Source organism: Cetorhinus maximus, chromosome 1 (assembly GCF_964194155.1).
Source record: "Cetorhinus maximus chromosome 1, sCetMax3.hap1.1, whole genome shotgun sequence".
Taxonomy (NCBI): Eukaryota; Metazoa; Chordata; class Chondrichthyes; order Lamniformes; family Cetorhinidae; genus Cetorhinus; species Cetorhinus maximus.
In genome coordinates this window covers 153,750,298-153,775,311 of record NC_135879.1, presented here as the reverse complement: position 1 = coordinate 153,775,311, position 25,014 = coordinate 153,750,298, and the positions used below count along the sequence as shown (strand labels likewise).

At 42.8% G+C, this 25,014-nt stretch overlaps 1 protein-coding gene across 1 annotated transcript in view; it reads left to right on the top strand.

Annotated features, from left to right (window-relative positions):
• Positions 1-25,014, top strand: part of cnot7 (CCR4-NOT transcription complex, subunit 7) — a 58,339-nt gene that overhangs the window by 6,198 nt on the left and 27,127 nt on the right. Inside the window, exon 3 of the mRNA XM_078548558.1 lies at positions 22,852-23,045. Coding sequence (XP_078404684.1) covers positions 22,852-23,045 — 194 coding nt within the window. The remainder of the gene's footprint in view (positions 1-22,851; positions 23,046-25,014) is intronic.

Below are 25,014 nucleotides of genomic sequence, written 5' to 3'. Positions count from 1 at the left end.
ATACAAGCCTAGACTGTCCAACCTTTCCTCATAAGACAACCCGTCCATTTCAGGCATTAGCCGAGTAAACCTTCTCCGAAATGCTTCTGACATATTTCCATCCTTCCTTAAATAAGACCAGTACTTTTTTATTCATTTACAGGATGCAGACTTCACTGGCTGGGCCAGCATTTATTGCCTATCCTTAGTTTCCCTTGAGAAGGTGGTGTTGAGCTGCCTTCTTGAACCACTGCAGTCCATGTGGTGTAGGTACACCCCACAGTGCTGTCAGGAAGGGAGTTCCAGGATTTTGACCCATTTTGACAGTGAAGGAACAGCGATATATTTCCAAGTCAGGATGGTGAGAGACTTGGAGAGGAACTTCCAGGTGGTGGTGTCCCCATCTATCTGCTGCCCTTGTCCTTCTAGATGGTAGCGGTCATGGGTTCGGAAGGTGCTGTCGAAGGAGCCTCGGTGAATTCCTGCAGTGCATCTTGTAGATGGTACACGCTGCTTCTATTGTGTGTCAGTGGTGGAGAGAGTGAATGTTTGTGGATGTGGCCCCAATCAAGTGGGCTGCTTTTTCCTGGACGGCATTGAGCTTCTTGAGTGTTGTGGGAGCTGCACTCACCCAAGCAGATATAACAAGCAGAGTTGATAAAGGGGAACGGGTAGATGTAGTGTATTTGAATTTCCAGAAGGCATTTGATAAGGTGCCACATAAAAGGTTATTGCGCACAATAAGAGCTCACGGCATTTGGGGTAATATATTAGCATGGATTGAGGATTCGTTAACACACAGAAGACAGTCGGGATTAATGTGTCTTTTTCAGGTTGGAAAGGCGTAACTAGTGGAGTGCCACAAGGATCAGTCCTCGGGCCTCAATTATTTACTATCTATATTAATGACTTTGAGGAGAGGGCAGAATGTAATGTGTCCAAATTTGCTGCTGATACAAAAGTAAGTGGGAGGGCATGTTGTGATGAGGACATAAGGAATCTGCAAGGAGATATAGAGAGGTAGGGTGAGTTGGCAAAAACTTGGCAGATGGAGCTTAATGTAGGAAAGTGTGAGTTCATGCACTTTTGTAGGAGAAATCAAAAGGCAGACTATTATTGAAATGGAGAGAGACTCCAAAAATGTGCAGCACAGAGGGATCTTATGCATGAAACACAAAAAGTTAGCACACAGCTGCAGCAAGTAATTAAGGAGGTAAATGGAATTTTGCCCTGTATTGCTAGGGGCTTCAAGTTTAAAAATAGGGAAGTCTTGTTACAACTGTACAGGGTGTCAGTGAGGCCGTACCTGGAGTACTGTGTGCAGCTTTGGTCCCTGTATTTAAGAAAGGATATACTGGCACTGGAGGCATTTCAAAAGAGATTCACTAGGCTGATCCCTGGGATGAAGGGGTTGACTTATCAATAACAGCTAAACAGGTTAACCCTTTATTCATTAGAGTTCAGAAGAACGAGGGGTGATCTTATTGAAATGTACAAGATTCTGAGTGGGCTTGACAGGGTAGATGTCGAGAAAATGTTTCCACTAGCAGGGGAATCTTGAACTAGTGGGGGAATCTCGAACTAGGGGGCATAGTTATAGAATAAGGGGACACTCGTTTAAAACTGAGATGTGAAGGAATTTATTCTCTCGGAGGGTAGTGAAAGTCTGGAATTCTCTACCTCAGAGTTGTGGAGGCTAGATCACAAAGTATTTAAAGAGGAGGTAGATGGATTTTTGAAATATCGGGGAGTTGAGGGCTATGAGGAGCTGGCATGAAAGAGGAGTTGAGGCCTGGGGCAGATTTGCCTCGATCTTATTGAATGGTGGGGCAGGCTTGAGGGGCCGAATGGCCTACTCCTGCTCCTACCTTTTATGTCCTTATGCCCTTGAGCAAGTGGGGAGTATTCCATCACAATCCTGACTTGAGCCTAGTAGACGGTGGACAGGCTTTGGGGAGTCAGGAGGTGAGCTACTCGTCGTAGGATTCCACGCTTCTGACCTGCTCTTGTAGCCACAGTATTTATGTGGCTAGTCCAGTTCAGTTTCTGGTCAATGTAACCCCCAGGATGTTGATAATGGGGGATTCAGTGTTGGTAATTCCATTGAACGTCACGGGGCAATGGCTGGATTCTCTCTTGTTGGAGATGTTACTTGCCACTTGTCAGCCCAAGACTGGATATTGTCCAGGGTTTGCTGCGTTTGGACATGGACTGCTTCAGTATCTGAGGAGTCGTGAATGGTGCTGAACATTGTGCAGTCATCAGCGAACACCCCCACTCCTGACCTTGTGACGTTAGGAAGGTCATTGATGAAGCAGCTGAAGATGGTTAGGCTGAGGCCTGAGGAACTCCTGCAGTGATGTCCTAGAGCTGAGATGACTGACCTCCAACGACCACACCCATCTTCCTTTGTGCTAGGTATGACTTCAACCAGTGGATAGTTTTCCACCCCATCCCCACTAGAGCTGTACCTTGAGTGTCCTGCCATCCATTCTTAATTAGCACATTTTCTTAGATAAGATCACCACCTTCAACACCTCTTTGTCCTTTTGTCTGTGACATCTTTTGATCATCTGCTCCTATCACTGCTTGTTTGTCCCTACAACCACCTCCCCCCCCCCCCCCAACTTCTCTCCCCCCACCTTAAACCAGCTTATATTTCACCCCTCTCCTAACTTTACTCAGTTCTGCTGAAGGGTCATGAGGACTCGAAACGTCAACTCTTTTCTTCTCCGCCGATGCTGCCAGACCTGCTCAGTTTTTCCAGGTAATTCTGTTTTTGTTTTAGATAGTTTTCCCCCTGGTTCCCATTGACTCTAATTTTGTTAGGGCACCTTGATACCACATTCGGTCAAATGCAGCCTTGATGTCAAGGGCAGTCACTCTCACCTCACCTCATTCGGTACTCCGGATGTGGTCTCACCACTGCCCTGTATAATTGAAGCATAACCTCCCTACTTTTGTATTCAATTCCTCTCGCAACAAATGATAACATTCTATTAGTCTTCCTAATTACTTGCTGTACCTGCATACTAACCTTTTGCGATTCATGCACTAGGACACCCAACTCAGAGCTTTGCAATCTCTCACCTTTTAGATATCGTGCTTTTTTATTTTTCCTGTCAAAATGGACAATTTCACATTTTTCCACATTATACTCCATTTGCCAGATCCTTGCCCATTCACTTAACCTATCTACAGGGTATATCCTTTTGTAGCCTCCTTACGTCCTCTTCACAACTTAGTTTCATACCTATCTTTGTATCATCAGCAAATTTAGCAGCCATACCTCCAGTCCCTTCATCAAAGTCATATATATATAAAATATATATATATTGTAAAACGTTGAGAGATCAGTGCTGGGGCCTGTGGCACACCATTCATTACATCTTGCCAACCAGAAAATGAACCATAAATGCCTACTGTTTCCTGTTAGCTAGCCAACCTTCTATCCATGCCAATATATTACCCCTAACACCTTGAGTTTTTATTCTCTGCAATACCCTTTGATCTGGCACCTTATCAAATGCCTTTTGGAAATCTAAGTACAGAATAACCACCAGTTCCCATTTATCCACAGCACATGTTACGTCTTCGAAGAACTCCAATTAATTGGTTAAATATGATTTCCCTTTCACTACACATAATTGACTCTGCCTGATTACCCTGAATTTTTCCAAGTACCTTGCTATAACGTCTTTAATAATAGCTTCTAACATTTTCCTTATGACAGATGTTAAGCTAACTGGCCTGTAGTCTCCTGCTTTTTGCCTCTCTCCCTTTTTGAATGAAGGAGCTACGTTTGCTATTTTCCAATCTAATGGAACCTTCCCTGAATATAGGGAATTTTGGAAAATTAAAACCAATGCATCAATTATCTCACTAGCCACTTCTTTCAAGACTGCAGGTTGAAATCCATCAGGACCCGGGGACTTGTCAGCCCACAGCTCCAACAATTTGTTCAGTACCAGATGATCAGAAGTTCAAGGAAGTAGGATACCTCTTCTCAAAGGCAATTAGGGATGGGCAGTAAAAATGCTGGCCTAGCCACTGATGCCTACGTACCGTGAAATAATTTTTTAAAAATATGTAAGTGCCTTAAAGGAGGAAAGAGAAGTAGAGAGTTTTAAGGAGGGAATACTCTGTTCATCACTTCTACCTCAGCACAACCTCTTGCGGCACCTCCATTCTATCTGTGTTCTCTCCCTGCTTATCTGACATCAGGTCCTGGATCGACCTCAATTTCTTTCAGTTTAAACATTGGGAAGATCCAAGCCATTGTCGTTTGCAGCCTTGCCATCCTATATGACCCTCAGCTGAACTTCCAATTCTACATCTTTGAATGTTACAAACACAATGTGTTTCCACTGCCCTAACATTGACAGCCTCTTCTCCTGCCTCAGCTTACCAGCTTTTGAAATACTCATCCATTCTTTTGTTACCTCCAGACTTGACTGTTGCAATGCTCTCATGATTTGCTTTCTGCACCGCCGCCACCCCCCCCCCCCCCCCCCCCCCCCCCCACCATTTTTCCACCCTCCATAAACCTGAGTTCATTGAAAGCACTGCTGACCGTATGCTAATCCATGCTAGTTTCCCCTCAGACAAACTTTGACAAATGGTTCACCAGTGCTTTGATATTAAAATTCTCACTCTCTTGTTTGAACACCTGTGTCATCTCACACCCCATCTCTCACTCCAGCTCACCACCACTGGCTACATATTTTTGCAATGTCCTCCTGCCGTGCAACCCTTCAAGAACTCTTTCTCTCATTCCGTCCTTTTGCACATCCCTGCACTCCCTTCAACTCACCATTAATGAATACATTCAGACATTTAGCCTCTAAGCTCTGGGAAATTCTTCCCTCAACCTCTCCTCCTCTACCCAACTATCCTCTTTTAATAAATTGCTTAAAATTTATTTCTTTAACTTAACTTTGCCATCCTACACAACCCTCAGCTGAGCCTCCAAATCTCTTATCTTTTTTATATCCCGTTCTGTATCCTATCCAATTATATATCAATTCCATTAAATTTCCTTAAATTTCCCCCTTTGGCTCGGAGTCAATTTTTTTCTGATTATGCTAGTGAAGTGCCTTGGGATATTTATTGCATTAAACACAAATGTCATTTATAGTATAGTATTGCAACATGTTTTTCCCATTATATTTTATTGAATAGGAGAAATGGGTCATTTGGTAAGTTGAATGACCACTTAAAGGTGCGTTTGTGAGTACACATGAGTTTGTTTGTATATGCTGTCGATTAATTGCAGTTAACTTCTGCAGTTAATATGTTAATTTTTTTGGCTCTTGTTTCTTTAAACATAGGTTAATGACACTAGTTATGCCTGAAACCTTCAGTGCACCTCACCATTCCTTACTTTATTTGTGCAGTCATTATGTCTTGCCAATCAACAAACATTATCCCGTTTCAATGCACACGCACGCATTGTGTTCTGTCGATGTGCAGCCATTATATCCTTCTACATATGAGCATTGTTGCCAAAATAGCAGTAGTGTGGGCGTAGGCATGTCAATCAGTGCTCATCACTGTGACTAGCTGCAGACTATATCTTCATTAGCCAGGGTTCCCAGCAGGCCTGTTGTTCCATGGATTTCCATTCATGGCTTGCAATTTAGAGTGATGGTATGATTAAAGCCAAAATGTATAGAGATTTAAAATTTTTAATCCTGAAATTATTTGGAATGAATTGCATTCATCGCCAGATAGCCCTAATCATATCTAGGGTGTCATCCACTGCTCAGTCGAGGACACACTCGTCGCTGAGTCAGGGATTTGAAGATTAAAAAGTCTAGGCTGACACTCCAGTGCAGTATTGAGGGAGTATTGCAATTTTGGAGGTCTTTTGGATTAGATGTTAAACTGAGGCCCTATTGTAATGAACTCCGATACTTGCCTTAATTGGCAGTGGAGATCGGGAGTTTGGAGGCCAGGAACTACAGTTCCTGACTGTCCTCGGAACTTCTGCACATGCGCTAGCCGAGAAATGGCTGCACATGTACAGTTCGTGTTTTCTTTTAATGAATTTTGGGCCTTCTGTATGTGCACCAGCCAGGAAAGGGCTGCACATGCGCAGTTGGTCTTTTTTTATGTTCTTTAGAGCAGAAGAAAAAGAAGGAAAGAAGTGAAACTGCATGAAACTGGAGGCCAGCTGACCTGAACCTGAGCACCATTAGAGAGAAGGTGTCCCAAGGAACAGGACACAGGGAAGGGGACAGGGGGAAAAAGTCCCAAACCAAGGAGGTGGTCACAAACCAGGGAGTGGGACAGAAAGAGGTTGCAGGTAAAAGACAAGGGCAGAGATCAGAAACAGATCCTGTTACGTGAAGTTGAGAGAGAGAAGCAGAGAAAAAGGCTCCAAGATAAAGAAACAGCTGTGAGGAGCAGACTTGAACTAAAGTGGGCTCGGGAGAAACCTGAAAATCCGAGGTGGCAGCTGAAGGTTGGTGACTCTGTGCTGCGGGCCATAAGGTCAAAGGTACCCTTTCGGGAGCAGTGGTGTTCTGCTTGGCATGGCCGAAGATCTGAAATTGTGCTTGGAAGGTGAAGCTTGGGTGCACTTGGCAATCCAGGGGAAAGGAATCTCAGAAGGCAAGATTGAAACCTTGGAAGTGGATCCTTGTGGAAGCCACTCAATTGGGAGTGACGTTTGAAGTGAATTCTAATGAAAGTTCTTCAAATGCGGAGATTGGAAAGCCTCATGAGAAAGACGGAGTTTCAGTTAGCCCACGGTGTGACAAGCGTCTGGGTGGGTTGTTGAGAAAACCATTGAACCTGCTTTGGTTCCATCTGTCATTTACTTTGGAGTGTGGTGTGTCTGACTACAGCTCGCCAGTTGGTTCACATGTACCGCATACTTTCACAGAATATTGAGTATAAGATCAATATGGTAAATTGTTTACCAAAACAAAAACAGAATTACCTGGAAAAACTCAGCAGGTCTGGCAGCATCGGTGGAGAAGAAATCAGTTAACGTTTCGAGTCTACATGACCCTTCGGCAGAAATTGTTTTATCTTTCTGAATTTGTATTGAGATCTTTCCAACCTTTTTTGTCTTGTGTAATATAGTTTTTTTTTTCTTGTTTAATTCTTTTTGTTAAAAGTTCATCAGCCTCCTATGATTTTATTCAGTAACTTAGCTCCATGATTTCTAAAAAAAATAAAAGTTCAGACCTGTCAACTCTAGGATCTGACTTTTCCAGTAGAAACTTCAGCTGTCTGCACTAACTGCACTCAGGTGGGCATAAAGGATCCCATGTCTGTGTTTCAAAGAAGAATACTGAAACTATCCCTGGTGCCCAAGCCAACATTTATCCCTCAATTAACATCACAAAAACATTTGAACTGATCATTATCACTTTGTGGGAGCCTGCTGTACACAAGCTGCAACATTTCCTACAATAAAGCAGTGACAACATCAGAAGTACTCCAATATTATAAAGCACTTTGGGACATTGAGATTGTGAAAGGTGCTATATAAATGTGTCTTTTTTTGGCTTGTGACCACAAGCGTTTAGCTGATACGATGGAAACTATGACTGCCTGACACTTGCTTTATTGAATATTGAAGTCTGACCTAAACTAATCCTATGTAATCCCATCAAATATGTACTTAATTTAAGTATAAATGCATTTTTATTTACTTTGTGTTTATAATAGCTTTATTTGCTTCCTGTTCTTTGCAGTTAGATGTCTTACATTGTTAATGCAAATTTCTGGGTTATGCTTGGAGAGAAGGATTATAAAGAAACAAAGGCAGCATTGGAATCTAGAAAAACTGCAGGAACACAGCTTACCAGAGCTAAAATATCTGCATTATCTTAATAGACTTGTGAATGCACAGACTGCAGTGTTTATCATTTACACACCATAGTTTTAAAATGTCACGCACACCTGCACTTTAATAGAAGAATAAAGAATTATATTTTATATAACCATGTTTCCTTTGACTAAATCATGAATACTGTAAGATTTATATTATAAATATCTATCATATAATAAAATATACATACATGTATATGTGTGTGTGTGTGTGTGTGTATATATTGTGTGCGTATATATATGTATGTGTGCATAAAACAATCACAACAATTTATACCAAAGGAGAAAAGGGTTGCTGATTGGTTGGCAAGTTGGCTCTGATTGACTGAGGTGTTGCTTTTGAATATGCAGTCATGTGTAAGGATTTCCTTACATGCTTTGCGCTTCATCCCATGTTCCAATTTACTTTTGAGATGGAGCAGTCTAACGTGCTCCCTTTCCTCGATGTGAGAGTTGAGAAATCCGCTAATGGCTTCTCCACTACTGTCTAAGGCAAGCCTGCCTTCACTAGTCATTATACGCGTTGTGATTTAGGTAGCTCCAAGTACTATAAGATTGGCCTTATCAGCAATCCTGAAAATAGGGCTCTTGCCATTTTCTCACCTTGTAAGCTCAGTGCAAAAGTAGAGCACATCAAAGCTATTCTGCAGGACAGTGTCTATCCTGATCAACTTATTGTTTGCTATGCATCGCACAAACTGGCCAAAGGCTGCCACCTTTGGACCTGAAAAGTGCCCAGTCTGCCTCATTACCCCTGTCAAGCCCACACAGTTATACTCATGGATTTATGGAAAATAGACGCTTCTCCTTTTTAAAAAAAAATGGAGAATGAGCACAGTTTTTAAAAAAAAGGAGTTGAGAGGCCAGGTGACCTCTTGTCTTTGAAAATACATGGAACTACACAAGGTTGTATGCTTGTCTGGACAGGACATTAAAATGCAAATGACTTCTTTTGGGCATTTAATTGTAAAGGCATTAAAATGCAACAAACCTTTCCTGTGACTTTAATAGCTGCAATTGTGCAAATAGCTACAGAAGCTGGTTTGCAATGGGCTTGCAAGACTTCTTGGCTGTAATTTTTTTTTTATTCTTTCATGGGGTGCAGGCATCGCTGCCCATCCCTAGTTCCCCATGAATTAAGTGAAATGGCCTAGCAAGCCAGAGGAAAGTTAAGAGTCAACCACATTTTTGTGGGTCTGGTGTCACATTTAGGCTAAATTGGTTAAGAATGGTAGATTTCCTTCCCTACAGGGCATTAGTGAACCAGATGGGTTGTAAAACAGTCAACAGTGGCTTCATGGTCACAATTACTGAGACTAGCTTTATAGTTCAGATTTATTAATTGAATTTAAACTCCATTAGCTACCATAGTGGGATTTGAACCTGTGTCCCCAGGGCATTGGCCTGGACCTCTGGATTACTAGTCCAGTCACATTACCACTACGCAACCATCTTCCCTTCTATCGCAAGGAGATACAAATAGGTAAAAGTCAAGCACTTTGTGTCAATGCTCAAGTCATCAGAGACCATCTGAAGTCAGAAATCTGCTGCTGTAAGCAGTAAGCCACTGCAAATCTATTGTCATCAAACACGCTGACAAGGGTGGTACTGTTGTTGTCTGGCGCATTGAGCTCTACCTCGCGGAGGCTGAGCGTCAACTCGCAGACATTTCCTCCTACCTCTCCCTGGACCATGACCCCACCACAGAACATCAAGCCATTGTTTCCAGGACTGTCACTGACCTCATCTCCTCTGGAGATCTTCCTCCCACAGCTTCCAACTTGATAGTCGCCCAACCTCGGACGGCCCGCTTCTACCTCCTACCCAAAATCCACAGACAGAACTGTCCTGGCAGACCGATCGTGTCAGCCTGTTCCTGCCCCACGGAACTCATTTCTCGTTATCTTGACTCCCTTCTCTCTCCCCTTGTCCAGTCCCTTCCCACCTACATCCGTGATTCCTCTGACACCTTACGTCACATCAACAATTTCCAGTTCCCTGGCCCCAACCGCTTCCTCTTCACCATGGATGTCCAATCCCTCTACACCTCCATCCCCCACCAGGATGGTCTGAGGGCCCTTAGCTTCTTCCTTGAACAGAGGCCCCAACAATCCCCATCCACCACTACTCTCCTCCGTTTGGCTGAACTTGTTCTCACACTGAACAATTTCTCCTTTAACTCCTCTCACTTCCTCCAAATAAAAGGTGTGGCTATGGGTACCCGCATGGGCCCCAGCTATGCCTGTCTCTTTATGGGGTATGTGGAACATTCCTTGTTCCAGTCCTACTCCGGCCCCCTCCCACAACTCTTTCTCCGGTACATCGATGATTACTTCGGTGCTGCTTCATGCTCTCGTCGGGACCTGGAAAAATTTATTAATTTTGCTTCCAATCTCCACCCCTCCATCATCTTCACATGGTCCATCTCTGACACTTCTCTTCCCTTCCTTGACCTCTCTGTCTCAATTTCTGATGATAGACTGTCCACCAATATCCATTACAAGCCTAACGACTCCCACAGCTACCTCGACTACAGCTCCTCACACCCCGCTTCCTGTAAAGACTCCATCCCATTCTCTCAGTTCCTTCGCCTCCGTCGCATCTGTTCTGATGACGCTACCTTCAAAAACAACTCCTCTGACATGTCCTCCTTCTTCCTTAACCGAGGTTTTCCATCCACGGTCGTTGACAGGGCCCTCAACCGTGTCCGGCCCATATCCCGCGCATCCTCCCTCACGCCTTCTCCTCCTTCCCAGAAACATGATAGGGTCCCCCTTGTCCTCACTTATCACCCCACCAGCCTCCGCATTCAAAGGATCATCCTCCGCCATTTCCGCCAACTCCAGCATGATGCCACCACCAAACACATCTTCCCTTCACCCCCCTTGACGGCATTCCGTAGGGATCGTTCCCTCCGGGACACCCTGGTCCACTCCTCCATCACCCCCTACTCCTCAACCCCCACTTATGGCACCTCCCCATGCCCACGCAGAAGATGCAACACCTGCCCCTTCACTTCCTCTCTCCTCACCGTCCAAGGGCCCAAACACTCCTTTCAAGTGAAGCAGCATTTCACTTGCATTTCCCCTAACTTAGTCTACTGCATTCGTTGCTCCCAATGCGGTCTCCTCTACATTGGAGAGACCAAACGCAAACTGGGCGACCGTTTTGCGGAACACCTGCGGTCTGTCCGCAAGAAAGACCCAAACCTCCCTGTCGCTTGCCATTTTAACACTCCACCCTGTTCTCTTGCTCACATGTCTGTCCTTGGCTTGCTGCATTGTTCCAGTGAAGCCCAACGCAAACTGGAGGAACAGCACCTCATCTTCCGACTAGGCACTTTACAGCCTTCTGGGCTGAATATTGAATTCAACAACTTTAGATCTTAAACCCCCCCTCCCCCCATCCCCACCCCGTTTCTTTTCCCCCCCCACCCGCCTTTTTTTTCAATAATTTATATAGATTCTTCTTTCCCCACCTATTTCCATTATTTTTAAATCTAAAACTAAAACCTTTAGTCTTTCCACCCCACCCCCACTAGAGCTGTACTTTGAATATCCTGTCTTGCATTCTTAATTAACACTTTTCTCAGACAAAGACCACCACCTTCAACACCTCTTTGACCCTTTTGTCTCTGACATCTTTTGATTATCTGCTCACACCACACCCTCAATGTGTCTCTTCCCCCCCACCCACCTTAAACCAATTTATATTTCTCCCTTGTTGAAACTATGCTTCAGTTCTGCTGAAGGGCCATGAGGGCTCGAAACGTTGACTGATTTCTTCTCCGCCGATGCTGCCAGACTTGCTGAGTTTTTCCAGGTAATTCTGTTTTTATTTTGTTTTGGATTTCCAGCATCCGCAGTAGCTTTTAGCTTTTTGTTTTTATATTTCTCCCTTGTTGAAACTATGCTTCAGTTCTGCTGAAGGGCCATGAGGGCTCGAAACGTTGACTGATTTCTTCTCCGCCGATGCTGCCAGACTTGCTGAGTTTTTCCAGGTAATTCTGTTTTTATTTTGTACTGCAAATCTATTGTTGGAAGCTTCCAACCTCCATTTCTTCAGTGAACCAAAAGGGCATCATCAGGCCTGCAACATTTCAAGCTCCCGTCTCGAGAGAATCAAGTATAACTGAATTTTCGGACTTCTAACATCTAAGTGCAAAGTACTTCTGTAATCACCGTTTCTCTTGTCCATTTGCGTGCTTATGCCTGTGTACGTGTGAGTGGGTGCTGTTGCAAAAACATTCTGGCATTGAAAAATAAACATTTTGACTGACAGGAAAAAGGGGGGAACCATCCTCCCATCTGTCCCCTGTCTAACACCTGGGAAAGGCAAAGTATCTCGAACATTTGAATACGTTAAGCAAGCCGCTTCACAATGCTGCTATGCAGTAGCAACGCAAGTGGTATTTTCCACTAATGGGATGCTGTCATCAGTCCAAAAAGACATTCTACCTACCGCGCAGTTGAGTATTGTCATGTATGGATTTCAGTGTTGGTGCAATGCCCCTATGTCCCAACGATTGGCTGACTGAATCAAACATGTTCCCCCAGCTGCTTGTAATAAGCAGTGGACAGATAGTCGTCAACCAACCTGTGCTTGCAAAACCCAAAACAAACATTTACTGTTAGATATGATTCCATGATTGAGCGGTTCTTGCTGAACAATCCTGAGTCCGCTAATAGCTACACTAACCACCAATTTAAGATAACCAGTCAAGCTTGTAACATGCTTCTTTCCCCATCACTTGTCAGCTGGTTATCCAATTCCCTTCGGAATGTCTCTTGAATCTGCTTCCACCATGCTTTCATCGGATGATCACAGCACAGAACATGCGAACATATGAATTAGGAATGGGAATAGGCCATTCAGTCCCTCGAGACTGCTCTGCCATCCAATAAGATCATGGCTGATCTGATTGTGGCCTCAGTTCCACTTTCCTACCTATCCCCTACATCCTTTGACTTCCTTGTCAATCAAGAATCTACATGTTAAGTTCGTACACAGGCACCCTTTCTCTGCACACAAAAGGAATATGCTTGAGCCTTGTACCTTTTTTGAATTACCCAGAAGCACGGGGAACCTATAGTTCCCCGTTGCTTTCTCCATGGTAATGCCTCGACTAATCAAAGTCGACTTGCCAGCCAGTCAGCACCCCTTTTCTCCAGTGGTATATATTTGTCATGAAGATATATTAATGTGTATAATGTTATTGGAAATTATTTTTAAATTGGAATTGTAGTAGGGTCTGTGTGTGTGTGTGTGTGTGTGTGTGTGTGGCTTAATTGGATTAAAGCCAGTTAGTCTGGGTGCTTTGATGTATATTAGTTTCAGATGTTAATTAGATAAATGTAAGGAGTAAAAAGTAAAGTGCAATTTGATTTGTTGAATAAAGCATTCAAAAGAATGGGTAAGATCTTGCACCTAGCTGGGAGACACCAAGCAATGTGTTTATATTACTAATAAAATTGGTGGAATGAAAGGATTATTGTTAGGAGAGGTAAAAGGAACCTCATTTCGAATTCGTACGGTCAAATACGCTTTGCCTGCTGCCTGCTTAAAGTCTACGTGTTGTTGCCTTGGAGGAGATTTACCTGGGAGTGATTAATTTGGGGATTTGTTTAAAAGTTATTATGATAGTAATTCATAGATGTGTGTATGTGTTTAATTTGGTGTAAATTAATAAATGTTTTTATACCAAAAAAAGCCTTTTGAGGCTTGGTGGTTTTATTTCTGAATTTAGAGCTGCATCTCAGACATACCAATTGAAAATATAGGTTATGACAGTTGTTCAAGTTTCCACCTCAGCTGCTGTGTCATAATGTGTTGCCCTGATCATTTGAAATTTCCGTTCATGGCTCGTTTAAGACTAGATGTTGGACCAGCAGTCTGACAACATGGAGTGAACTGGCTCGAGAGAGGTGGTAGAACTGGGCTGTTGTCAGTATATGTGTGCAAGCTGACCCTATGTGCCCATAATTTCATCAAGAGGTAGCATGTAGATGTGGAAGAGGCAGTGGCCTAGGATAGATCTTGAAAAAACAACTAAGGCAATGGTGCAGGAGGTGAAATAAAATAATTAATTGCTGGAGATTCCCTGCCTATAGTAATGAGTGGAAGCAAGCAAAAGCAGGCCATTGAGTCGGACAACAGAAGAAAGTCAGTGGAGGCGATGGTGTGTTTGACCTCAGAATCATAGAATTATACAGGGCAGAAGGGGGCTTTTCAGCCCATTGTTGCCTGTGGTGGCTATTGCGAGGAACTATCCAATCAATCTCACTCCCCTCTTCTTTTCCCACCGCTCGTCAGCTGGTTATCTAATCCCCTTCTGAATGTTACTCTTGAATCTACTTCCACCATGCTTTCTTCGGGTGATCACAGCATAACATACAAATTAGGAACAGGAGTGGGCCGTTCGGCCTCTCAAGACTGCTCCACCATCCAATAAAATCATGGCTGATCCGATTGTGGCCTCAACTCCACTTTCCTACCTACCCCCTATACCCTTTGACTTCCTTGTCAATCAAGAATCTATCTACCTCTGCCTAAAAAATATTCCATGACCCTGCCTCCACCGTTCTCTGGGGAAGAGAGCTCCAAAGACTCTCGACCCTCTGAGAAAAAATTTCTTCTCATCTCTGACTTAAATGGGAGATCCCTTATTTTAAAACTGTGTCTCCTGGTTCTAGTCTCTTCCGTGAGCATTTCAGCATCTGCTTTATCAAGGTCCCCTCAGGACCTTGTATGTTTCAATAAGATCACCTCTCATTCTTCTAAACTCTATAATGGATGCAGGCCCAACTTGTCCACCTGCTCCTCGTAGGATAACTCGCCCCCCCCACCGCCACCCCAGGAATCAGTCGAGTGAACCTTTCTGAATTGCTTCTAATGAAGTTATGTTTTTTCTTAAATGTGGAGACCAAAATTGTACAGAGTATTCTAGATGCATCCTCACTAATACTCTGTAAAACTGAGCAAAACATCCCTACTTTGATATTCCATTCCCGTAGCAATAACTGGCAACATTCCTGCCTTCCTAATCACCAAGAAGGAGGCCATTGTGCCCAACTGCCTTATCCTTTCCCTGTAGCCTTGTAAATTTTTTCTCTTGTTGAAAGCCACTTTTGAATCTACCTCCATCACACACTTAGGCAGTGCAATCCAGATCCTTACCACTCGCTGCATAAAAAGATTTTCTTCATGTCACCTTTGGTTCTTTTTCCTTTCACCTTAAATCAGTGTCTTCTAATTTTCAACCCTTCCACCAATGGGAATTGTTTCTCCTTATCTACTTTGTCTCATTGGTGATTGAACACCTCCATCAAATCTCCTCTCAACCTTTTCTGAGGTGAATAACCCCAGCTTCTCCAACACATCCACATAACTGAAGTCTCTCGTCCCTGGAACTATGCTCTTAAATCTTTTCTGCACCCTCTATAAAGCCTTCTCGTTCTTCCTAAAGTGCAGTGCCCAGAATTGAACGCAATGAGGTCTAACCAGTGTTTTATAAATGTTTAGCATAACTTTCTTGCTTTTGTACTCTATGGCTCTAACAATGATTCCATATTTTTTTAAACTGCCTTCACAACTTGTTCTGCCACCTTCAAGAATTTATGTACATGTACCCCCCGGTTCCTCAGTTCCTACAGATCATTTAAAATTGTACAATTCAGCTGATACTACCTCACCTTATTCTTCCTGCCACCTTGTAAAAGGCTGCAGATTCAAGGCAGAGTAATGCACATTGATTGGAGTAACAGAGAATGGCGTTTGTTATTTTGCTTAGGGATATTTCATTGGGGTAGAAAACAAATTATAGAGATTTAAACAGAATGATGGGCACTTATCCAGAAGGATACAAAACTTTGGAGAAGTAAAAGGTTTGGAGATGACATGGCAGTTTGCAAGGACGGAAAGGTCCAGGGTGGGTTTTGACAAGGTTTTGTGGTGACGATGATTTTGAATAGGGAGAAGGTATCTGAGTAGTTGGAACTGTTTACAATGGCGGTTAATATAGGGGCCCGACCGGGGAAGTCAATTAGTAGTAATTGGACCGATGGAACAAGCTATGGATCCCATTGATAAGATGAACTTCAAAAGGACAGATGTGGTATTAAAAAATGAAAGAGAATGGTGGCTAGTGTAGGAGATGGGGGCTGTGGTTTGGCTTGTTGAGCAAGGGGACGATGGGAGAGCAGTAGAAGCTGATGAAAACAAAATCTATTTAGAAAGATGAAAGCCAGGGTTGGAGCATCGATAGATCATATATGGCATAATCATCTTTATCTCTTTTTTCATTTACGCGATGTGGGTGTCGTTGGCTAGGCCAGTATTTGTTGCCCATCCCCAGTTGCCCTGAGAAGGTGGTGGTGAGCTGCCACCTTGAACTGCTGCAGTTCCTGTGGTGTAGGTACACCCACAGTGCTGATAGGGAGGAAGTTCCAGGATCTTGACCCAGCAACAGTGAAGGAACAGCAATATTATTTCCAAGTCAGGATGGTGAGTGGCTTGGTGGGTACCTTCCAGGTGATGGTGTTCCCATGTATCAGCTGCCCTTGTCCTTCTAGATGGTAGTGACATGGGTTTGGAAGGTGCTGTGTATGGAGCCTTGATGAGTTTCTGAAGTGCATCTTGTAGATGGTACACACTGCTGCCACTGTGCATCGGTGGTGGAGGGAGTAAATATTTGTCGATAGGGTGCCAATCAAGTGGGCAGCTTTGCCCTGGATGGTGTCAAACTCCTTGGAGCTGCAGTCATTCAGGCAAGTGGGGAGTATTCCATCACACTCCTGACTTGTGCCTTGAAGATGGTGGATAGGCTTTGGGGAGTCAGGAGGTGAGTTACTCTCTGCAGAATTCCTAGCCTCTGACCTGCTCTTGTAGCCACAGTATTTATATGGCTAGTCCAGTTCAGTTTCTGGTCAATGGTAACCCCCAGGATGTTGATATTGGGAGTTTTAGTAATGGTAATGCCATTGGATGCCAAGGGCCGATGGTTAGATCTCTCTTGTTGGAGATGATCATTGCTTGGCACTTGTGTGACACAAATGTTTACTTGCCACTTGCCAGCCCAAGCCTGGATATTGTCCAGGGCTTGCTGCATTTGGACATGGACTGTTTCAGTATCTGAAGAGTCGCAAATGGTGCTGAACATTGTGCAATCAGCACCATATTGTTGAAAACCTTTAGTTTTCTAGCTTACTGTTTTAATGCCCCTTTTCAGCTGAAGGGTGCTGAAACAATTGTAACCCATTCCACTGTCAGAAAGAACACTGGCTAACTTTCCAAAAAAAAAGTAAACTGGTATAGTGAAAACAAAAAACAATAAATTACTGTTGCTGGAAACCTGAAACAAAAGCAGAAAATGCTGAAAACATCAAATAGGTCTGTTCAGATCAATTGTGAGAACAGGCAGGTTAATGTTTTAAATGTAGGTCCTTCATCATAACCGGGGCTCGATCCTCAGGTAGGGAAGCATTTAAACAGTTTCTAATGTTCAGATATAAGGCAAAGAAGGGCCCTGTGAAAACTGTTATTGCATGATCCTTGTTGAGCACTTATCAGCTGATATTTTCCAAATCAGATTATACAAATTGGATTGAAGCAACTACATGAGTCATGACCCGTCTAGTAATCGCTAAGAATTCACCTTATCCTCTACTGCCATATCCTCACAGTGAATCTTTTCAGAATTTCAAATGTTTTCCTAAAGTACTGTTCTGCATAAAATCTGATTGCCATGGAAGCAAAAATCTTGCTTTCACTTGCAGCACATAAATGTTAACAGTTGGTTACAACTAGTGCTATTTATTGACAAGTTCATACGTGATAAATGTAAGACATGTTATTCAGGAATTGATTGTACTTGGCTTTGAATTCGGTGTATTTATGTCTTGGATTGTTGTAAGAACACACTTTTTAATGAGAAATATCAGAAAAGAATTGTATTGAACACAGTAGATTGACAGAATTGTGACTTTGGTTTGTGTATCGTATTTTGTTTGAGAATTGTTAGGTTTCCCTATATAAACAACATGTACAGTTCAATATATACTCTTAACATGTGAGAAGCTTAGTTTGCTTTTAAATAGGTTTTTGTATCAGAAAATAAAATTTAACATGAGAATTGGTGGGAGGGGAGAACGGAAGCTCTCCAGAGATTGGAGTCATAACCCAGCAAAAAAGAAGATGGTTGTGGGTGTTGGAGGTCAATCATCTCTGTCTCAAGATATTTCTGCGGGAGTTCCTCAGGGTAGCGTCCTAGATCCAGCCATCTGCAGCTGCTTCATCAGTGACCATCTCCAACATGAGGTCAGCAGAGGGAATGTTTGCTGATGACTGTACAGAGTTCACTTCCATTCGCAACTCCTTAGACACTGAAACATTCCATGCCTGCACACGATCTAGGCAACATTCCGCCTTGGGCTGATAAATGAGAAGTAACACTCGTGCCACACAAATGTCAGGCAATGACCATCTCTAACAAGAAAGAACCTAACCATCTCTCCTTCTCATTCAATAGCATTACCATATATTAGAATATAAGGGCAGGGAGGTTATGCTAGAACTGTATAAAACGCTGGTTAGGCCACAGCTAGAGTATTGCGTGCAGCTCTGGAATCCGCATTATAGGAAGGATGTGATTGCACGAGAGAGAGTGCAGAGGAGATTTACCAGGATGTTGCCTGGGCTGGAGAGTTTTAGTTATGAGGAGAGGTTGGATAGACTGGGGCTATTTTCCCTGGAGCAGAGGAGTTTGAGGGGGGGACATGATTGAGGTGTACAAAATTATGAGGGGCATAGATAGGGTAGACAGGAAGGAACTTTTCCCCTTGGTGGAGGGATCAATAACCAGAGGGCATAGATTTAAGGTAAGGAGCAGGAGGTTTAGAGGGGATGTGAGGAAGAACTTTTTCACCCAGAGGATGGTGGGAATCAGGAGCTCACTGCCTGAAAGGGTGGTAGAGGCAGAAACCCTCATAACATTTAAGAAGTATTTGGATGTGCACTTGCGATGCCATGGCATACAATGGGATTAGAATAGTTAGGTACTTGTTTGACCGGTGCAGACTCGATGGGCCAAAGGGCCTTTTTCTGTGCTGTAGAACTCTGTGACTCATTGCTGAATGTCCTGCCATCAGAATCCTGAGGGTCACCACAGCCCAGGAGCATAACTGGACCAACCGTATAAATGCTGTGGCTACAAGAGCAGGTCAGTGGCTGGGAATTCTGCAGTGAGTAACTGACCTCCTGACTCCTCAAAGCCTGTCCACTATTTTAAAGTATGAGTTGTGGCTAACTTAAAAAAAAGTTAATGACAGTGTCAGACTTGAAGAAAAAGTATATAATTGTGCAAAGACAGGTGGCAGGTCAGAAGATTGGATGGAATATAAAGAACAGCGAAGAGTAACAAAAAGATTAATGAGGGAAAAATTAGAGTACGAGAGAAAGCTAGCTAGAAATATAAAGACATAGTAAGAGTTTCTGTAGATACTTAAATAAGAAAAGAATTAACAAAATGAGTATCGGTCCTATAGAAAATGAGTCTAGGGAAATAATAATGGAAAATAAAGAGATGGCAGATGCATTGAGCAGGTATTTTGCATCGGTCTTCACTATAGAGGAGACAAGTGACGTTCCATCAATAGCTGTACATCAGGAATTGGAAGCGAGGGAGGAACTCGGGAAAATTACAATTAGCAGGGAAGTCACACTTAGTCCAAAACTCCAACAATTTGCTGGCAAATCCTGGGTCTTGATGGACTTCATCCTAGGGCCTTAAAAAAAAAAGTGGCTAGTGAGATAGTTGATGTGTTTGTTTTTATTTTCCAAAATTTCCTAGATTTGGGCAAGGCTCCATTACATTGGAAAATAGCAAATGTAACTCCTTTGTTCAAAAAGGAAGGGAGACAGAAAGCAGGAAGCTACAGGCCATTTAGCCTAACATCTGTCATAGGGAAAATGTTAGAATCTGTCATTAAAGATGTTATGGCAGGGCACTTAGAAAAATTAATGGCAATCAGGCAGAGTTAACATGGTTTTGTGAAGAGGAAATCATGTTTAACCAATTAATTGGAGTTCTTTGAAGGAGTCACATGCTGAGGAAAAAGGGGAGCTGGTGGATTTCCAGGAGGCATTTGATAAGGTGCCACATCAGAGATTACTGCAGAAAATAAAAGTTCATGGTGTAGGGAGTAATACCACTTTTTCTGGTTGGCAGGATGTAACGAGTGGTGTGCCACAGGGATCAGTGCTGGGGCCTCAACTTTTTACAATTTATATAAGTGACTTGGATGAAGGGACAGATGGTATGTTTGCTAAATTTACTGATCACACAAAGATAGGTAGGAAAGTAAGTTGTGAAGAGGACATAAGGAGACTACAAGAGGACACAGGTTAAGCAAGTGGGCAAAGAACTAGCAAATGGAGCATAATGTGGGAAAATGTGATATCGTTCATTTTTGGCAGGAAGAATAAAAAAGAAACATAGTTTCTAAATGGTGAGAGATTGCAGAGCCTTGAGATTCAGAGGGATCTGGGTGTCCTAGTGCATGAATCACAAAAGGCTAGGTTACAGCAAGTAATTAGGAAAGTTAGAATAGAATGTTATTGTTTATTGCGAGAGGAATTGAATATAAAAGTAGTGAGGTTATGCTTCAGTTTACAGGATGCTGGTGAGACCACATTTGGAGTACTGTGTACAGTATTGGTCTCCTTATTTAAGGAAGGTTGTAAATGTGTTGGAAGCAGTTCAGAGAAGGTTTACTAGACTAACACCAGCAATGGGCAAATTGTCTTATGAGGAAAGATTAGAAAGGGTAGGTTTGTATTTGCAAGAGCAAGACTTGATTGAAACACCTCAGATCCGGAGGGGTCTTGACAGGCTGGATGTGGAGAGGATGTTTCCCCTTGTGGGAGAATCTAGAACTAGAGGTCACTGTTTAAATAAGTGGTCGCTCATTTAAGACAGATCAGAAGAATTTTTTTCTGAGGGTAGTGAGTCTACCCTCTTTCCTCAGAAGGCAGTGGAAGCAAAGTCTTTGAATGTTTTCAAGGCAGAGGTAGATAGATTCTTGATAAACAAGGGGGTGAAAGGTTATCGGGGGTAGGCGGGAAGTTACAGTCAAATCAGCCATGATCTTATCAAATGGCAGCACAGGCTCAAAGAGCCAAGTAGCCTACTCCTGATTCTAATTCGTATGTTCGTATATAAATCAGGAGTGTTATGGAATACTATATGCTTGCTTGGATGAGTGCAGTTCCAACAACACCTCAAGGAGCTCAACACCACTCAAGACAAAGCAGCCTGTTTGATTGGCACCCCATTCACCACCTTAACATTCACTGTCTGCACAGTGGCAACAGTGTGTATCATCTACAGGGTACACTGCAGTAACTTGTCAAGGCTCCTTCAATAGCATCTTCCAAACCTGTGACCTCTTAAGAAGAATACGTTCCCTGTCCTTGAAGGAGCATGAAACATTACAAATGTAGGATACTTTCCTGTTTTTAATTTTTAAAAGCTATATTTGAAAGCAGTTCTTTACACAGTCATGCAACAATGATAAGAAGAATGGATAAACCAGAATAATGTAGGTTAAGAAGGCTCCTGCTCCTGCAGTAGCCCAGTGTGGCTAAGAATAAATAACAAGATTGTTGAACTTTATTGACTGACCTCCTACATTTTTAACTCATCAGTGTTGGAAAAGATTGTTTCTGTTTGAAAGATGCCAAAAGTAAGCTTATTACTAGAAATCCACCTTCTAGGTCAGTAGAGAATTATTACCAACCTCCATGTTTTTAATTTTTAAAAGCTACATTGGAAAAGCATTGCCTGCTTTTGAGAATTAAATTAAGGGTTTTTTTTCAGGGAAAAAGTTGTTTAAATTTTTATGCTCATCAAGTTGAAGGAACTGCTGAAACCCAGATGAACATTCCACTTTAGCAGCAACTGTCTGCATCAGGAACTTCCAGGTCTATCTTGGTATGTGCCAGATGCAGCAACATGTGAAAACTTAATTGTTGGATGTAGTCAGGATTATCTATGTCATTTTAACACAACAGTGAATCCTTATGGCTTTCAATGTCATTCTAAAATCGGGAAACATCTATTGTGTTTTTAAAAAGAAAATGTTTCCTATGCGTGTCAAAGTTGTTCAGGAGTTGATTTGGCACTTCAGAATAAATCATTGTGTACTAGCAAATAGTTATGGACTTCACAGTAGGGCTGTTGTATAACTATAGGCTGATGCAAAGCCACACATAATAGCTGTTGAGGCTTGAACCTACCAAGAAATGTTTAGACCAAGTTAATTTGTTCATTGAAGGTGGTTTTTATGGAAGGTAAAGCTCCTTGAACTCTGGGTGGGGTGGAGGGGTGGTGGGTGGGGTGGAGGGGTGGTAGGTGGAGTGGAGGGGTGGTAGGTGGGGTGGAGGGGTGGTAGGTGGGGTGGAGGGGTGGTAGGTGGGGTGGAGGGGTGGTAGGTGGGGTGGAGGGGTGGTAGGTGGGGTGGAGGGGTGGTAGGTGGGGTGGAGGGGTGGTAGGTGGGGTGGAGGGGTGGTGGTGGTGGGGGTGGGGGGGGGTCCTTAAAGAACCTATCAGCAGTGTAAGACTTTCATTGTCACAAATTTCCTATTTCATAAAATATTACAAAACCTATGTGTAGTGATTGTCTTTGAAACTAGCTAATGCACGTCTACAGTATTTGTATAAAGTAAGGAATCTGATGATCATTTGGAAAAACCAGGTGAGTCTCCACATAGGTTGCTGGAGAGGATTCTCATGATTTTCATTGTAATAAATAATTTTCTTGCTTGAGCAAATAAAATGCTGTGTTTTGTGACTCATGATAATTTCTGCTACAACATAACTCAAGAGCTAAAGCACTTTCTAAATATGGTGGTTTGCTTCTGGAGGGGTGAAATCTATATTGTTTTCAGAGCTCCAACTGCAATCATTTGTGTTTGTTAAAATAAAGAGGATTTTTTGAAGATTTCTAATTATATTTTTCAAAAATTTACTAGGACACAGAATTTCCAGGTGTCGTAGCACGACCAATTGGAGAATTCCGAAGTAATGCAGACTACCAGTACCAACTATTGCGCTGTAATGTAGATTTACTGAAGATTATACAGCTGGGACTGACATTTGTAAATGAACAGGGCGAGTACCCTCCAGGCACCTCTACATGGCAGTTCAACTTCAAATTTAATCTAACGTAAGTGCACCTAAGGATTTGTATTTGTTATTTGCTGCTTAGACTGCTTTGTCCAACTGTAGGCAATCTGGTTGGTGTCTGTTTATTATTTTCTGATATAAGTATAAGTCCGGGTGTAAGGCAGGACATTCTGCAAGAAAGATTTTCAAGTTTAAAAAAAAAATTCTGAGTAGGCATGGAAATTCATAACTGTGTTCAGATTTCTGAACAATCATAGGTTACATTTCCTTGATTGTCTGAAGGAGAGAAGGGGCAGTAAGCTGAAAACACTCATTAAGGCTGAGTCTTGGTTTGAAGTTTGGCATGGCCGACCCTTGGGTCAAGAACAGGCAGTGACTGGGAAGTTCACATAGGAATCAAGACTTAAGCTGGGGAAAGACCATTAGTTTGTGAGTTGGAAGTCATAACATGGGGCTGAATTTTCCCCCCCATTGGGGGGGTTGTGCGGGGGTGGGCATGAGCGTGAAAGAGCGCAGAAATCTCCCTGAGGCACGGAGGTGCCTCGGAGAATTTTTCAAGTCTTGAAAAATGTAATAAAGGTCAAAAAAAATTTTAAGGACATGTCCCCTCATGCGAAACTGTCACATGAGCTGTGACATGTCCATTAATCTTTTGAAAAAATTTTATTTAATTAATGAACCCTTCATGAAACCTCATTCCGCCCATGGATGAGGCTTCATGAAAAATGCGAAGGCTGCCTGGGCTCTTTGTCTGCCCACCAACCTTAAGGTTGGATGGGCAGCATTCTTAACAGCTTTAATGACTTTGTTATTGGCCTTAATAGGCCTTTGACAGTTCGGTGGGCGTGCAGCTGATGCGGCTGCGTGCCTGCCGAACTGACAATCTAAATGATGTGCGGTGACATCGGGATGCCCGCCTGACATCACCGCGCGTAATTTTATGGGTTGGCAAGCGGGCCCCGCCCCTGCCAGAAAATTCTTCCCATGGAGAAATTAGGCTGAAACTGCTATGGGCTAAAGTTTGAGACAGGAGCAAAGCCAGGAGGATACCGATGACCATCCTGGAGGTGTTGGTATCGCTATCTTACCTAGTTGATCTGCACTGATTAGCAACATTGAAGGGACCTTGCAAGCGTGCACTTGTGCTGTCATGCAATCAAACAGGCGAAAGATTTTAATATAGGCGGACTATTCATTTTTTCATTGCATTTGCTTCACAGATAACTACTTAAAACATATTTGATATTAGCTCTAACTTTATCAAGCACTGGAAATAGTTTGCCAGTAGAGATTAAAATTAATGCAGCTGAAAATTCACTTTGTACACAAATGCATAAACACTACTTGACAAGAATCAACTCCTGAAAGAGCATTAAATTTGTGAAGTCTTTCCGAGGACGCTTAAGAATTTGGGTTAAGATCTGCAGACTTGCTAGTTATTTCTTATTAAAAGTTCTGCTGGAACTTGTTCTTGAATGTTGATCTGGAGTGTCCTTGAAGGCAGTAGTGGAAAGATATGTACATCAGAATATCCTGTCTCCCTTCTGTATGATCAGTTGGTCATAGTAAACAAAAACAGAATTACCTGGAAAAGCTCAGCAGGTCTGGCAGCATCGGCGGAGAAGAAATCAGTTAACGTTTCGAGCCTTCATGGCCCTTCGGCAGAACTGAAGCATAGTTAGAAGAAGGAAGAAATATAAATTGGTTTAAGGTGGGTGGGGGGGGGGAAGAGACACATTGAGGGTGTGGTGATTGTGGAGATGAGCAGATAATCAAAAGATGTCACAGACAAAAGGGTCAAAGAGGTGTCGAAGGTGGTGACATTTGTCTGAGAAAAGTGCTAATTAAGAATGGAAGACAGGATATTCAAAGTACAGCTCTAGTGGGGGTGGGGTGGAAAGACTAACAAGGTTTTAGTTTAGATTTAAAAATAATGGAAATAGGTGGGGAAAGAAGAATCTATATAAATTATTGAAAAAAAAGGGGTGGCGGGGGGAAGAAACGGGGTG